Source organism: Anastrepha obliqua, chromosome 5 (genome assembly GCF_027943255.1).
Source record: "Anastrepha obliqua isolate idAnaObli1 chromosome 5, idAnaObli1_1.0, whole genome shotgun sequence".
Lineage (NCBI taxonomy): Eukaryota > Metazoa > Arthropoda > Insecta > Diptera > Tephritidae > Anastrepha > Anastrepha obliqua.
Genome location: NC_072896.1, coordinates 30,325,517 through 30,342,195, shown reverse-complemented (window position 1 = coordinate 30,342,195; position 16,679 = coordinate 30,325,517). Strand labels below are relative to the sequence as shown.

Below are 16,679 nucleotides of genomic sequence, written 5' to 3'. Positions count from 1 at the left end.
CGTGCGGGGTGCCTTCACACGTAGGACACATGTTTAGTAGGTCGGGGTCAATTTTAGATAAGCAGGAGTTTAACCTGCTACAATATCAAGAACGTAATTGTGCTAGTGTTACGCGTTTCTCACAGGGAAGCTGGAGCTCTGTGTTGGTTGGACTCCGATTACGGATCGGTGGTCGGGAGCTTAAGAAGGTGGTGATGGTCTTCGGATGAATGTCGTTTATTGTCTGTCTAAACACTGTCTGGTCCAGTAGATGTATGTTCGTTTTGTCCTGGATCTCGTCGGCGTAATTGAGGAGGTGTCTCCTGACGTGCCTGGAAGGTAGTTCTGCCTCAAGCAGGTGTCTGCAAGGGTGAAACCTGCGCTAGTACCCAAGCAGAAAATGTTTGCTAAGTAGTTTATTGTGCTCCTTTACCGGAAGCATCTGTCAGGAGGAGGCAACCTGTCGCTGTCCGAATAGCAGTGTTTCGGGAAAGTCTGGAGCTCTATCCACTGCGTGTCACTAGTTCCAGGCGACAAGACAGGCACAGCGTAGTTTAGAACCGGCCGGCCAATTGCCTTAAATGTCGATAGCAACATTTCTTTCCCTTTGCCCCAACTGCTGCCGGTAGGCGGTTTGAAGACCTTGTTACGTTTTTGGACTTTAGTGTCGATTGGGGTTGTGTGCGCAGAGAAGGAGAGCAAACTGTCAAAAGTTACATTCAAAATTTTGGGATTGTTTACAGTCGGAATTGGTGTGTCATCGACTTTTCCTTGAGTTGCAGTTTGACCTCCTTTGCCTAGGTGGTAAAGAGGGTGGCCGTTGCATTTTTTGGGGGATAGTTGGAGATTCTTTTGCAGTGAAAAAGCAAGAAAGATCGGTGAGGTAGACGTTCACTGGGTCGTTTTTTGCGCATGTGATTTTAGGATGGTAGTAATAATTTTTACTTTTAGGTTATTTTTATATAAATTCCATAAGTATAATTTTTTTTATATACGCATAAAATGACAAATAAGGTAAATTTGACGCAATCGTAAAATGGATGCAATCGTGCTTGCACGTAATGAAAGCCGGGCACGGTGCAAGTTTCGAAATTGTCGCAAGTATTGAGATTTTTTTCCATACAAACTAAAATAGTTTTTTTTTTACTGGTAGAAATTCAAGTTTATTTGTTTTTATTATATTAATTAAATACACTCTTTTTACCTGTTTATTTAAGCAATTTTTGATTAAAACAAGATTCTTTGTTTTGGTAAGAACTGAACATACCTCTGGAATAAATGTTCTGTTGTGAAACCATTCTTCAAATAAAGCTAAAGTCATCCAAGCACTTTTATTTCCTTTGTAGACAAAAGGCACATCAGTCACAATTTTTAATGAACGCGGATTCGCCGAACGAGGAGGAACGTTATTTCCTCCTTACTGATCTTATGCCCTGAAGCCGAAGTTTCGCACAAGAGTTTTATCGGGTAAGAGCTTCCAGAATAAACCAAACTCATTGGCATTGTATATCTGCTCTTTTGTCAAACTTAAATCCATAATTGTTTTGTTAAATTTGTGGAAAAATGGGTGGCTGGAGTCACACTTATTTGATAGCAGCGTGCAAACCTCCTGGCCTTTCCTGAATTTTTCCATGTAATAACTTGGCTTTCTCTTTTAGCAAATATCTTGTAGTTGGTAAGCTTTTGTTTCTCTGATTCGCAAACCATTTGAACAACACCTTCTCCACTTTTGGAAACTCTGAAATCTTAAGAGTTTTCTTTTACTTGGACCGGATTCAGATCGCGCAACAAACTGCTTTATGTACTGTTAATTTTTTTAATACGAGTTATTGTTGCTCCATGCACGTGAATGTTTTTAGGTATTGCATTAATTGGAGGGATACAGGTTAGGTTAGGTTAGGTTTAGCAGCCGCATCGAACATAGAGATAGTGATGCCACTTAGACCACGAAATGGGTCCGTTATGAGCCGCAGGGGCTGGGCTACACTTCCACTTCCATATTGAACCTTCCTGAGCTTTTGACAAAGCGTAAAAGGTTGTTGATACCTAAAGTGTAAAGATCATCCATATGGATTAAGAATTAGGTTCTTAAATATCGGTTCCTGCTTCTGGCTAGAGCCAGGTATGTCCAAAAAAAGATGTTGAATTGTTTCCAACTCCTCCGCATTCCACAGCTACGAGAGAAATCATGCATTTAGAAGCCTAATGTCCTTTCGTGATTTCCTATGAGACAATGTACTGTGAGGGCCTCTACTAAGGTCCTAGTTTGAAGTATACTCAATTTTTATATAGGAAAATATGGAAAAATTCAACACCCGAAGCAAAAAAAAAAGAATAAAAAAGTGCTTCAAAAACAACGCATACCCAAAAGTATTTTAAAAGTTATGATTAAAAAGTTGAATATTTTCTGAATTTTAATAAATTTCGAATAAAGTTGGGAAGTGTGGTTCATATAACTTTAGTTAAAGAATGAGTTATATTTTTATTGAAAATTGCTTCAAATTTAATTTAAAAAAATTAAAAATGCCAAAATCATGCAGCATACAACAAGAGGCGCTCAAGTTTTTTATTTTTAGACAGGTGTACATCTTTTGGTCCTTTATTTTATTAGATATACTTATGAATATACACATTTCTAAATCTTAATATTTGTTCCACAATCGCCATCTAAATAAAACATTTAATAGTTTTTTTCTCTTTTACAGGGAAAAAAGTTTGCTAAACAGCGAAAGAAACGTAAAAAAGCCGGGAGTTGGATCTTGTTGGCAGCGTGTCCAGTTGGGAGACAGTTAGACAGGAGAAAGCAGAGATAGCGCGGGACGTGGAAGCAAGAGAAATATTGTAGAGAAAATTTTTGTAAATTTTGAAACATAAATCAAAAGCCTTAACGACTTTCTAATTGGATTTTAAAGAAAGTGTTGCCTGGAGTAAAGAAAGAGGGAATAACCGCAAAAAGCGCGCATATCAGAGGAATAGATATATTTGAATTTGAATCTAAAGCTAAAACAGAAACAAAAACAAAAGCAACGAAAGCGAAGAAAAGCCAAGTCGGCTAATAAGAATTATCATAAAGTTGATTTATCAAAAAAAAAAGTTAAAGAGGAATTAAAAACATCAACAGGGATTTCCAGGAGAAGAAAAGCAAGTAGGTTTTGTGCAAGAAAAAAAAAAAACACAAAAACAAAGCAAAGCGTAAGCTGCAAGAAATACTATTTTTGAAAAACTTTTTTCTAATTACTTTTTTGTGATAATTTTTAAGATAAAAAAATCACACACACACAACTAACAAAAACTCATTAACTTTCAACAGTAAAAACAAAAAAAAAAAATATTGTACTTAATTTTAAAATTTGCGGTAATTACAAAACCATTTCCGTATATAAGCTTCAATTTGCACTTTAAGAACTTAAATAATATTTATACAAAATATTTACACAACAAGCAAATTAGCATAAACTGCTGAAAGTGTTATTAACACATCTTCCCATATTTGAATTTGAGAAGAAAAACCAAAAAAGAAAAGAAAAAGCAAAAAACAAAAACAAACTCAAGCTCAATTTCATAAGTTCTGAAATTTGGAGAAAAATTTCCACACACACTGTAAAAATTATAAACGTCAGTAGGTGAAGAACAGATTCTAAAGTGAAATAACTGATACAGCAGCAAGTCGAAAAGAGTAAAGAAAACATACACAAAAACAACAAAACACCTCAGCGATTTAAAACCGAAGAGCAGAATATTCTCTTGAATTCTTAAAACAAAAACAAAACAAAAACCAAGAAAAACAACTCAACTGTCCTGTGTGCGTGCAACTGTCTTTAAAAGCGCACTAGAAACCACAACCACACACACATACTTAAATATTTTATATATAAATTTTTTTTAAGCGTCGTAAATTAATGAGCAACATGCGTCAAAAGGATTTGCGCCCAGCACCTGCTCTTATCGAGTTCAAGGGCATGAAGTTCCTAATCACCGATCGGCCATCCGATATAACCATTCAACATTACATAACGGTTAGTCAAGAAATTTTTGAAAGTAAATTTTATTTTTTCACTCTTTTAATAAATTTATTGCCCTTTTTTCCGCTGCCGCTGTAGGAGCTCAAGAAGAACAACGTTAGCACGGTGGTGCGTGTATGTGAGCCCAGTTACAATACCGATGAGCTGGAGGCTCAGGGTATAACAGTTAAGGATTTGGCATTCGAGGATGGCACTTTTCCGCCACCGCAAGTTGTCGATGAGTGGTTCGAGATTTTGAAGCAAAAGTGAGTAATTTCCATTTTTTTCTTTTTTTTTTAATTATTTATTATATTCTATTGAATTTTTGTCTACTTATTTTTGTTGTCTCGTTTTGCTTGCCTGCAAGTGGTTAATCATTGTGATAATGGCTTAAATGCGCCGCAAATCATTTGCACGAAAACGCAAAATCACATCGCATATTCATCTTAAAAGTATTGGTGCTTTACGAAGTGCGATCAATTTGGGAGAATTCAAGAAAATTCACAAGTCTACGTACATACATACATACATATAAGTATTTCAATCAATCAATCAAAAAATAATAAATAAATAAATAAAAATTAGTTCGCAATTGGAATTCATTTAACGCCCAGAGGGCGCATTTGGTTTATCTATTATTAATGTTGTAGTAGCAGCTTTATTTTGTAGGTTCTTAGTCCAGTCGTAGTATTGCCATCGACGTCATCTAAGGTAGACCCTGAAAACAACGAGCTGTTGGAAGTGGAGGGGGATGTTAGAATCTTTGTGATATTGACTATTACTATTAGGTATGGGAATAAGTTTCCGTCCTTTCTTAGCCAAAGGTGCGAATTGTTTGAACAATTAAATAATACATGATATTCTGTGAAGTAAAGGGTTTTCCAATAAGAGGTGTTATTTTGATATTCAATGAAAAATGCTATTTTTTAATATAAATAATCGGATGTTTATTTCATTATAAAGAGGAAGATATGCCGTTAATAGTGAAAAGAAACATCAGGCAAATGACCTCCACGACCACGCTTACAGGACAATATCCTTTTCATGAGATTTTCCATAACCGAATTGCAAAGCGGCTGCCCTATGACCTCGATAGCCTCACGAATTCCATCTTTGAGGTCTTGAATCGACACTGGGCTGTTGGCCCCAAAGAAAAAAGTCAAAAGGTGTTGAATCACAAGATATTGGTGGCCAATTGTGATCACCTCTTCGAGAAATAAGGCGGTCCGGAAACATTTCCCGTAAAAGATCAATGGTTTCGTTGCTTGTGTGGCACGTAGCGCCGTCTTGTTGAAAATAAACATTGTCCAGATCAATACCATCCAATTCCGGCCATAAAAAATCGTTAATCATCTCTCGATAGCTCACTCCATTCACCTGTAACACCTGTTATTTGAAATCCCTTCGTGTGCCATTGAAAACTACAACTTTACTCCATCTTTCAGGCAGCAAACGAATTCCTCTGACGAAAAATTCTAGTTCTTTTGACTTGATCCATGCATTGAACCAGTTTGCGATGCTCTCGTAAGAAGTGAACCGCTCTCCAATAAGGGCTGACTGCATTGATCGGAACAGATGGTAATCCGAAGGTGCAACGTCTGGGGAACACGGCGAGTGGGGCAAGATTTCGCAATTCAGTCCGTCTAAAGATTTGTGGACCGATTTAGCAACGTTTGGTCTGGCGTTGTCATGCAGCAAAATCAGTTTGCAATGTTTACCGACCGTTTGTCTTTGAGAGCGCGATTCAAACGCATTAACTGCAGTCGGTCGATCGTCAGTGATGGTTTCCGATGTTTTAAGGAGTTCATAATAGATGACACCCTTCTGATCTCACCAGAAGCACAACATAACCTTTGAAGCATGAATACGTATTTTGATGTTCTTTTCTGGGAGGTGTAGTGAGTTTTAAGCCTTTGCCTTATGGCTTTTCAACTCTCTGTGGGACTGTTAATCTCGCCCAGATGTTTGATACTTTCCTAAGTAGCCTCTTAGGTGCCAATCAAAGCACAGACACGACATATTTTAGTATGCGATAGCTAACTATACCACTCGGGTCGATGTAATATAAAAAACATTTACCTTACTTTCTTACTTCTTATCGCCTTCGAAGTCGTCGAATACTTCAGTTTCGTTTAAAGATGTTGCAGCCGATTGTGACAGGTTTTTGTTACACCATGTGACGACCATTAATGGATACTTTAATAAAATATTGTTTTAGTACTCACAGGGATTGCGAATTTGGTTTCTTCAACTTTTTTGTGTCTACTTCTGTGCCCAACTCAGCCATTTCTTCGTCTGTTACTATTCAGAAATCCGTACTATGCTTTGCTTAATAATATTTACTTTTTTCCATTATTTTGTCAACTTTTCTTGAAATAACTTAAATTTGCAAACAACTCACTCCACTTGGAACTGTCAAGAATGCAGAATGCAGCTGTTTTGAAATTCGAATTTCCTAATTTTTAAAATTTTGAGGAAATTTTCTCTCTTGGAGTTTAGAATTTGAGGATTTGTTCTCGAGAAAAACTAAATGCGCGAGAATACAACTCCTTGGAAATATTCTAATAGTCTCATTATTACATTTCTAAGTGAAAAGTAACAACTACAGTTTTTTGTGGCTGAAAATGTAAACACAAATTATATAAATGAGTATTTTGCACATAAAACAGATGTGCAAAGAGCGCAATAATTAGAGATTTTCCAGGTTTGCTCTTTAACTATGGTGAAAACGAAGTGTGAGGGGAACTTCGGCGTCACGTCACTTAGGGGTATTCAGCCGAATACTACATGATCATTTCACATGTATTCACATACTCGTCCAATCAGTCGTTGTTCAGACGACATCGAACTGTTATTGGTTGATTTTTTTCATATCACCAATTTAATCTCAGTTTTTTTGTAAACGCAACTCAGGGGATGTCATTGGTTGATTTTTTTCATATATCACCAATTTAATCTCAGTTTTTTTGTAAACCAACCCCAAGTGACGTCAACCCATCAGCTGTCTCTGTCAAATTCGCTGAGAGCCGAATAATGGTCTGCTAAATTAGACACCTTTAAACATATTTTCACCATGCAAAGATCACTGAGTTTTACGTCACAAACTAAAACTTAAACCATTTCACGTTATTAATGGAGAGAATTCGATTTTCTAGAAATTATTCTTATTTTCCGAATATCTATGCATCTCTATAATTGTTTCCGACGTAGTTGTTCCTTGTGACACAATGTTTACTGCCTTCGATATGCAAAAAGTGAATATCTACAGACGCCAATACGTAACATGTAGAACTACTTTTACGTAACATGTAGAACTACTTTATATATAATATAATTGGCGCGTACACCCTTTTTGGGTGTTTTGCCGAGCTCCTCCTCCTATTTGTGGCGTGCGTCTTGGTGTTATTGCACAAATGGAGGGACCTACAGTTTCAAGCCGACTCCGAACGGCGGATATTTTTATGAGAAGCTTTTTCATGGCAGAAATACACTCGGAGGTTTGCCATTGCCTGCCGAGGGGCGACCGCTATTAGAAAAATCTTTTTCTTAATTTTGGTGTTTCACCGAGATTCGAACCTACGTTTTCTCTGTGAATTCCGAATGGTAGTCACGCACCAACCCATTCGGCTACGGCGGCCACCACCTTTAGGAAGATTTTAATTTAAAACATTGCGGGAGAATTGTTTACAAGTATTGATTCATTAGGTAGATTGAGTAAACCTCAGAAAAGGCCATTTAGTTGTTGTTCTTGTTGTTGTCGTAGTGTCATAAACATTACCCATATACATATATACAGGGAAATTTGCTGAAGTCACAGTCCTTGGCCGAACAAAAACCCGGTTCGTTTCGTTTACGAAGGCAATTTAGTATTTCCCATCGCTGTGAGAGACTCGCCGATCACGATTTTTCGGTCATCTTTAGTGCCTTCATTTTGATTCCTTCAAATAGTTAGTAAAATGAATTGTGCGCATTCTCGATATGAATAATAATGATTTTTTTTGAAGTGAAACTTCTTTTGTCTCGAAGGATGAAACGCTGTGAGGAGTAAAACCATAGCGTTTCATCGATATGTGACGCTACGCCAGCGCCATCTGTTAAAAGCGTGGCGTGGATGAAACGCTGTGAGGAGTAAAACTACGCTAAACTACGTAAAACTCACGCTATGCCAGCGCCATCTGTTAAAAGACTGGCGTGGCGTGTCGTCTTATCGAATGTAATTTGTAAATATGACATTTGATTGATGGCCGCCGTAGCCGAGTGGGTTGGTGCGTGATCACCATTCGGAATTCACAGAGAGGTCGTTGGTTCGAATCTCGGTGAAAGCAAAATTAATGAAAACATTTTTCTAATAGCGGTCGCCCCTCGGCAGGCAATGGCAAACCTCCGAGTGTATTTCTGCCATGAAAAAAATCTGCTCATAAACATATCATAAAACAAATTGAAATAAATGTATAAAAAAAAAAAAAAAAAAATTTTCTTGTGATTCGAACCAAGGATTTCGGATCGGAAGCCCACATTGCTAGCCGCTGGGCTATCGCGCTGTGCTGTCGCCGCAAAATAATGTATCATAAATCTGTTTACCATACCAAAGACCATACACTTTGCGAACGCATTTCGGTGGAAACAGTTGACAGTTATCCCAAACACAATATTATTAGTAACGCGAGACGCGTCATAGAGTGTGTGTGTAGTTTTGAGCAAATCTTACAAACATATTTTGTTTTGTTGATTGATTTCTGTTAAATATGGCATCAAATCAACAAAAACGGAAACCGAAAACAGGTGCTGAACGGCAACGTGAGTATTTGGAGCGTAAAAAATTAAGAGCTACTGTTGAACACCGTGACAGTGAATCCTCCGGTTGTACGATAAGTGATAATTTGTAGTACCAACAACAAGATGCGGAACTACCATTGATGCAGTATTTCATCGATACCTTGATAGATTAGAATGTAGATCATTTTTTACGTATTTCAGTTACCATAAAGCCCTTGTTTCATTTTTGGAAAACGAATCCAATAATGATAATGACAATGCCGAGAACCAAATGTAATTGAGTACAATAAATTCATTTCTTTTTATATTAAAATAAATAAATAATTCTGTTTAATAAAATTCCATTCCATGCTTTCCATGACTTCTGCATGCATTATATTGAAATAATAATTAAATTATTGATTTGTTGATAAAAGAAGTTTCACTTCAATCGTGCGGGTTCCGTGAACTACCACACACTTTCTTTTTTTGTTCAAGTGCCTGTAAGTAACACAAAACGCTCTCACATTACATACTTTTATATATAAAGGGTGATTTTTTAATAGCTATAGGAAAGTTTTTCAAAAAAACCGCACGTAAAATTCAGAAAAATGCATGAAATTTTTATTTAAATCGATAGTACAGTCCTTATATAATTTAATGTTTGAAGATTATTTCATGCAAATGTCGACCGCGACTGCGCTTCAAATGGTCCATCCGCTTAGTCCAATTTTGGCATACTCTTTCCAATGTTTCGGCCGGTATCTCACATATAAATCCTTTAATGTTGTCTTCCAATGCGTTAATTGAAGCAGGCTTGTCTGAATAGACATGAGCTTTAACATAGCCCCACAAAAAATAATCTAAAGGCGTTATATCGCACGATCTGGGTGGCCAATTGGCAGGTCCCGAACGTGAAATAAAATGTTCACCGAACTCGCCTCGAACACAAGTCCATTGTTACGCGTGCTGTGTGGCATGTGACACCGTCTTGCTGAAAGCACATGTCATGCATGTCAAGCTCTTGTATTTTGGGCAAAAAAATGTGGGATATCATTTCACAGTAGCGCTCACCATTCACAGTTACGTTACGATTCGCAGCATCTTTGAAGAAGTACGGTCCAATGATACCTCCAGCCCATAAACCGCACCAAACTGTGACCTTTTCTGGATACATTGATAGCTCTTGGAATTCTTCTGGCTGATCTTCACTCCAAAATCGACAATTCTGCTTATTTACGTACCTATTGAACCATAAATGAGCTTCGTCGCTGAACACAATTTTTCGATAAAAAAGTGGATCTTCGGCCAACTTTCCAAGAGCCCATTCACCAAAAATTCTGCGTTGCGATAAGTCGTTCGGCTTCAATTGTTGCACCAACTGCATTTTGAAAGGTTTCACACCTAAATCCGTTCGCAATATTTTCCACGTTGTTGAGTAACAGAGGCCCAATTGCTGCGAACGGCGACGAATCGATAATTGATGGTCATCATTAACACTGGCCGATACAGCTGCGATATTTTCTTCAGTTCGCACTTACGCACTCTACGTAAGCGTGTTGGTGGTTTGATGTCCAATAATGTAAATTTGGTTCTAAATTTAGTCACAATAGCTCCTCGAATAGCCGCTTCAGTGGGTCGATTAAACTGACCATAAAATGGAAGAAGCGCGCGATAAACTTTCTTAACAGAACACGCATTTTTATCACAAAATTCAATGATTTGCAATAGTTGTTCGTCAGTAAGACGATTCATGGTTAAATTATAGACCAAACTGAAGATTTTTGACAGTGAAAGAAAACACGAAACGTGCGTCAGCTGTGTAAACCAACTGTTTAAAAAGATAATAGCTAAAAAATCACACGTTATAATAATCATATCAATTAGCATCTAAAACCGCATAGAGTTTCCACTACTCTACGGCCTTCGTTCATAGAAAAATTAAAAAAAAAATAATAAAACACAACACATTAATCAATTCATTCATACAAAAACACAGCTATAGCTTGCATGAAAACAATTTTCATTTAAAATTCATCGTTTCTCACAAATATAAAGCCGATTTATGCTTAATATTTCAAATTCTTATAAAAAAGCATGTTGCCCCTTCGTCCTTTTATTTGCTTAAAAATGCTTCTACTACTAAACCTACGCTTGTAAAGAATTTGCGATTTAATGAAATTTTCCACAATACAATTCTACTAACCACATTTTATTTCTTTACTGGTTCCATAAACCAAAAAGGGGCAGATGCAGTATTTGTCCGAAATCGAAAAAAATCCGGTAAATGTTTGGAATTTAATTTTGGATTTCAAAAGATAACAAGCAAACAACATTTCACGCTACACTTTACGCTCCCGAAATTATTTAATACTATAAAATGCTTTTTGTCTGGACTTTCTTATACTCTCTAATACGATTACTGCATTTGTATGTATTTATGTAGAAAAAAAAATTTACCTGCAATTATTTCTTACCAATAAAATGACGTTGTGTTCTTAACTGCCTAACTTCTCAACTCTAAGTTGTGCGTCTCTAACAAACTAAATACTAAAAGTTGTTGCAATTTTGTTGACTCTAGTTCTTCTTCTTTTTCTCTCGTTCTTTTTTTTTTAATTTGCAAAAATTGCATGGAAACGTTGAAAACATAAATTTTGAAATAATAAAAATCAAAAAAAAAAAAAAATAATAAACTACTGAAAAACACATCTGCTAAACACATCCGTAACCCTCCATTCATCAACAAAAATATTCGCCTACAACAACAACAACTAAAAACAACATGGTCATGGTCTGGTGTAGGTTTAGCAATAACAACACTGCAACTCCCTCGTCAAGTACTTCGGCGCTTAGATCCGCATCGGTTTCATTTTATAAGAATAAGAGGTTTTCACTCAAACAAAAGCATAGAAATGATTATGAGAACTTAGATAATTGTTATGCAATGAACAACAATACCAACGATAATGATACCGTTACGACAGGCGATGCAAATGCCAATGCTAATAATGATGAATGCGATAATGAAAATGCCACTTGTAGGTAAGGTGCCTTTACACTCAAACAAACAAACATACATACATACATACACATACATATGCACACATACATACATGAAAATTTGCAAAGAATTTTGGAAGAAAAAAAAACTTATCGCAAGCATTCGCGCTGCGCTTGGCAAACGCAAAACACAATTGGACACAATTTATTTTGAGTTATTGACATTTTCGAACTAAAAAATAATTTTTTTTTTTTTTTAATATTCCATTTGATTTATTTTTATTATTTAAATAAATAACTTTTCGCATCCATCGCAGGTACCAACAAAATCCGGAAGCTTGCGTTGCTGTACACTGTGTTGCCGGCTTGGGACGAGCCCCAGTTTTGGTCGCATTGGCGTTGATTGAATTGGGACTCAAGTATGAGGCAGCTGTAGAAATGATAAGAGAGTAAGTTTAATAGCATTTAAAATAAAATTTAATTTCTTTACATTTTAAGGGTATTAAAGTTGATGAAAAAGCGTCCCAAACGCGAATACATCTTGAGCGTTACTCTAACTTCCTTGGCTGGTAGTAGAAATTTTATCAGTAGTGCAGAGTCTGAGTGATACACACAGTAAGATAAAGGGGTTTTTATGCAATGATTTCTGCAGCAGCTGCAAATATGAAAGTCGTAGTAAGCTACTGCAATCAAGGAGGCAGCTGATTGGCTGCTCAAATGCGTACGAACAGTCAAGAAAGTAAATATTTACTCCGGCAGCCAAGCGGCAATAAGGGCCCTCGGGTCTATGATGGTGCATTCGAAATCGGTCAAGGAATGCTTGACCTCACTTTCGACTGTGTCCGAATTCTTTGACATCAGCCTCATCTGGGTTCCTGGTCACAGCGACATTGCGGGAAACTGTGAGGCGGATGAGCTAGCCAGACAAGGGACATGTGAGGTGATTTCCCCGCGAAGGGAGAGAATTGGGATCCCCCTGACTACCTGCGGTCTGCTCCTGGAAAGATGGGCATCGCGCCAAGTCAGCGAGCGCTGGGCAAGTACACAAACGTGTAAGGTCGTGAAATCCTTCTGGCCACGTGTGAACCGGAGGCGCTCGGGCGAGCTTCTGAAGCTGACAAAATATCAGCTCTCTAATCTAGTGGGTTCTCTCACAGGACACAATGCGCGAGGAATGCATGCTGTGAGACTTGGAATCACCTCGAGTCCTTTTTGCGCTGGATGTATGGAGGATGGGGTGGAATCATCTCAGCACCTCCTCCTTAACTGCCCTGCTCTGGCGGAGCTAAGATTCAGGCATCTTGGCTCTTAATTCTCTGCCACGCCTGCTGATATAGCTGGCGCTGACATTAAAAATCTGATGAATTTCATCAGCAGCACAAAGCGGTTGACGCACACATAGTCATCGTTCGTAATCCTCATGCTCTTAACCATCCCAGCACCACCTCTCCCCGCCCTCTCCCTGCATCCCATCAGTCTTTCCCTTTCACCTCATCTCCTTCATAATGGTATCACAAAGGACGAATCTTTCTTCGTCCAAGTGTGTTCATTCCCTGGGCAACCTACTACAACAACAAAAACGAAAGTCGTTCCCACGGCAGTCGGTTCTACGTTGCCGGAATGACTCGGATTTTTATCCGGCCAAAACTTGTCACGCCGCCAGCAGCATTCCCCAAACATTTATACTGTTACAATAACAGCAGCAACGAGGAGTAGGTGAATAGTGTTGTGTACTACCTCTGCTGCTACACCGCTTTAGCCAAGGCGGAATACCTGCACTGCTATACGTACTTTTTTAAATGCTCAAAGCTACGATTAGTGGTGTCGTACCTTAGCCATTACCGTAACCATAGCAATCAGCTGTTCTGATAAAACATATGGGCATCTCTGTAATCGATTATAGATTCCCCCCCATAACCCCGTAACCATTACCGTAGCCGTATATATCTACTGAATTTTGATTTTTCTCCTTAACTGTAAGCAGCAGTGAAATGTTTTACGTTTGTTTCCAATATTTTTCAAACCTAAAGCCATTAGGAGAGTTTCCACTGCATTTGGGCCACCCAACATTGGCTACCGAACTAAGTTTGCAATTTTTTTCAGCATTTTTCAAGCGTAAAGCAAGTCATCTCGTACCGTGGAGATATGATGCTGAATTTCTGTCAAGATTTCCAGCAGGTCAACCCTTTCCTGAACTGTCAAAATAGCATATGACTAAAAAACATACATTGTACTCGTATGTGCCACCCTGTATATGTAGGTGGCACCTCTAATGGCATATACATGCATACATATTTATAGACGCACAGTTTATATATCGTAAATTTCTTATTAACTTAAACTTCTTTAATTTTTATTTTCAGCAAACGACGAGGCGCCATTAATGCCAAACAACTATCATTCTTGGAACGGTATAAGCCCAAGGCAAGGCTAAAGCACAAAAATGGCCACAAGAATTCATGTTGCGTGCAATAGATTTTCCGAAACCATATAAATTCCCACCAGATGAAAAGTGTTCATTTTTAAAGAAGAAAAACAAAACAAAAGTTAAAACCAACAAATGTGAAAATATACATAAATGAAAACAACAGCAACAGCAACAGCAACATCAAACAGCAACCAGCAACAGCAACAATGCAATACAGCAACTAATCAGCAATAAATTCAATTCATTTAATGGCAGTAAGCAGCAGAATATGTACCAGCAAGCAGCGGAAAAAGAACAAAAACCACAACAACAGCAACGAGGAAAATAGTAACTGCGCCGCAACTCTCCGCTTGCCGGCAGCAGCGCAAACATTCAACCAATTAAACCATATAAATATGAATTCGGTTAGCCAGTTATGAGCCACTGAGCCATTGAGAGTTAACAGCAACAGTAAAAACACCAGAGCAACAGCAACAGCAGCAGATAGCTTTGAATTTGTAGCATACAAATGGGCGCGCAAAACATCGCTAAAAGCGCGCTCGGCCACTTTGCGCCGACTACTTACTACGCCTTTCTGTACTATTTCTCTGCTCTTGATTGGAATTTTTACTAACCCTTTTGCTACGCGCTTGTCGCTTTTTCTTCTTCCTCCAACCGCCGCAACTGTTGGACATGACAGTGAGTCCCGCGCGCGCGTGTGTGTGTATATGTGTGTCAGCGCTTTGTTAATAGTACTTCCACGCACGCTAAAACACACAGACACATACACACACGCACACACCCAAAAACACTTTTCTACATCAACCTTCAACTGTAACAGCGGAAATATAAATAACAACACCAACAACAAAAACAACAACAACTCTTTAACATTGACAATGAACGCCAACTCGTTTTTGACTTTAAAGTTCACTTTTTATTTGATGATGATTATGATAAATGATGTGTTTTAAAGAAGGAAGTAAGGAAGAAAGGATATTTGAATTTTTTATAATTAAGGAGAATAAAGTTAAAAATGATGTTTTTGTAAGTGCAACAACACACACACAGAGCTTGATAGCAGAGAATGTAAAGACGAATAAACGAAAACAATTAATTATTAGTTTTAATGTTAAAGCAAAGAAAACAAAATATTTATATACTAACAAAATACAATGCGTAACATTGTTTTCGTTTTCTTGTTTTTTCCCCCGCCTTTTTGCTCTTTTTTCTTTTTTTTTAATTATAGTTCTCATTCACTACTTTTTCCTTCACTTGGTTTTTATTTTTATTTTTTAATCAATTAATATACGCACGTATTTGTACTTATAATCAATTGTAAGCATAAGCATAATGTGCGAAAAAAAAACAAAAACAAAAAAAACACAAAATAAATAAATATAAAAAATAAATTTGAAATGAAATGTAAGAAGAAATCGATTATGTATGATATGCGCAACAATAAACAAGTAGCAATCGCTAAAATTGTAGAAACAAATTTCAGCGAAAATCGTTCTAAAAAATACAAAAACAAAATAATTGTGCTGTCTTATTATTATTTTCGCTCACTTTTGATTGTTAAACTATAATTTGAATAGTTCTGAAAATTGAGTTCTACGAAAGGTTACGCATACAAGTAAAGCGTTTGGGTTGCTTTGATAGTTTATGTTTCTAGGTGTTCTGAAATACTGCAAATTTCGCTTCTTGCCATGCACAAGCAGCAGTTCATAGTTTTGAGATGCTTTTTCATGACTACGCAAACGTTTTAGAATTAATTGTATTATATTGGGTTTGGGGGGAAAGGTCTGTTGTATGTTAAAGTAAATATTTTTTTTATTTATTTTTTATTTATTTACTTCAGGAGTCTACAGAAAATGTTCTTACGAACTAATTCACTTAATTAAATGTGGTAAACAGATCAAGCTTAAATTTTACAATATTATCATTAAAGTTAATGATGTTACAATAATTGTTACACAATCGCGCAGATCGCACAAGAGTTTCATTAAAGGCATAATTAGTGGTATTCCAAGAAATGTTGAATAAACGATTACAGGGTGAACGATATGAAGTGTTACCTATTCAAAACACTATAACTTTTTTGTGTGAAATTAGTTTTTATTGATTTTAAAGACAAAATTGTTCAAAAATGATTACAATTTTAAAATATATTCACTTTAACTCGATATGACCACCTTTTGCCTTGACTATAGCGTTCAAACGGCCAAAAAATGAGTTGAGTGCTGCACGAATGTGATCTTCATTCTCGTATAATTGCTTTTTTCAGCGCATCCATACTGACATATTTTTTAGTCCTCACCTTGCTCTCCAAAATGGACCAGATAGAATAGATCATCCGATTTGCGTCTGGCGAATTCGAAAGCCATTGTGTGGACGAAATGAAGTGTGGAATATGATTTTTTAACCATTATTGGTTCACACGAGCTTTATGAGACGGTGCCGAGTCCTGTTGGAACGTCCATGGTCTACGATCGAAATGTTTGCGTGTCCACGGCGGCTCTAAAGCGGCTTCTAAA

General features: G+C 37.2%; 2 protein-coding genes across 2 annotated transcripts in view; both read left to right on the top strand.

The window, feature by feature from the left end:
• LOC129249048 (uncharacterized) overlaps positions 1–3,521 on the top strand; it is a 47,095-nt gene extending 43,574 nt beyond the window's left edge. The window contains exon 3 of the mRNA XM_054888671.1: positions 2,685–3,521. The gene's annotated coding sequence lies outside the window, so the exon portion shown is untranslated. The remainder of the gene's footprint in view (positions 1–2,684) is intronic.
• Positions 3,522–3,637: 116 nt separating this feature from the next.
• LOC129249047 (PRL-1 phosphatase) lies at positions 3,638–14,455 on the top strand. Its single transcript, XM_054888670.1, has 4 exons — positions 3,638–3,995; positions 4,080–4,246; positions 12,053–12,184; positions 14,099–14,455. Exons 1-4 carry the CDS (start codon positions 3,879–3,881, stop codon positions 14,208–14,210), a joined length of 528 nt encoding a protein of 175 aa, XP_054744645.1. The 5' UTR covers positions 3,638–3,878; the 3' UTR covers positions 14,211–14,455.
• Positions 14,456–16,679: the final 2,224 nt, after the last annotated feature.

Excerpts from the sequence above, each read along its gene's own strand:
- LOC129249047 (XM_054888670.1), top strand. The coding sequence starts at position 3,879 with ATGAGCAACATGCGTCAAAAGGATTTGCGCCCAGCACCTGCTCTTATC. Across the intron at positions 3,996-4,079 it reads CCATTCAACATTACATAACG|GAGCTCAAGAAGAACAACGT; the intron begins GTTAGTCAAGAA and ends CTGCCGCTGTAG. Across the intron at positions 12,185-14,098 it reads GCTGTAGAAATGATAAGAGA|CAAACGACGAGGCGCCATTA; the intron begins GTAAGTTTAATA and ends TTTTATTTTCAG.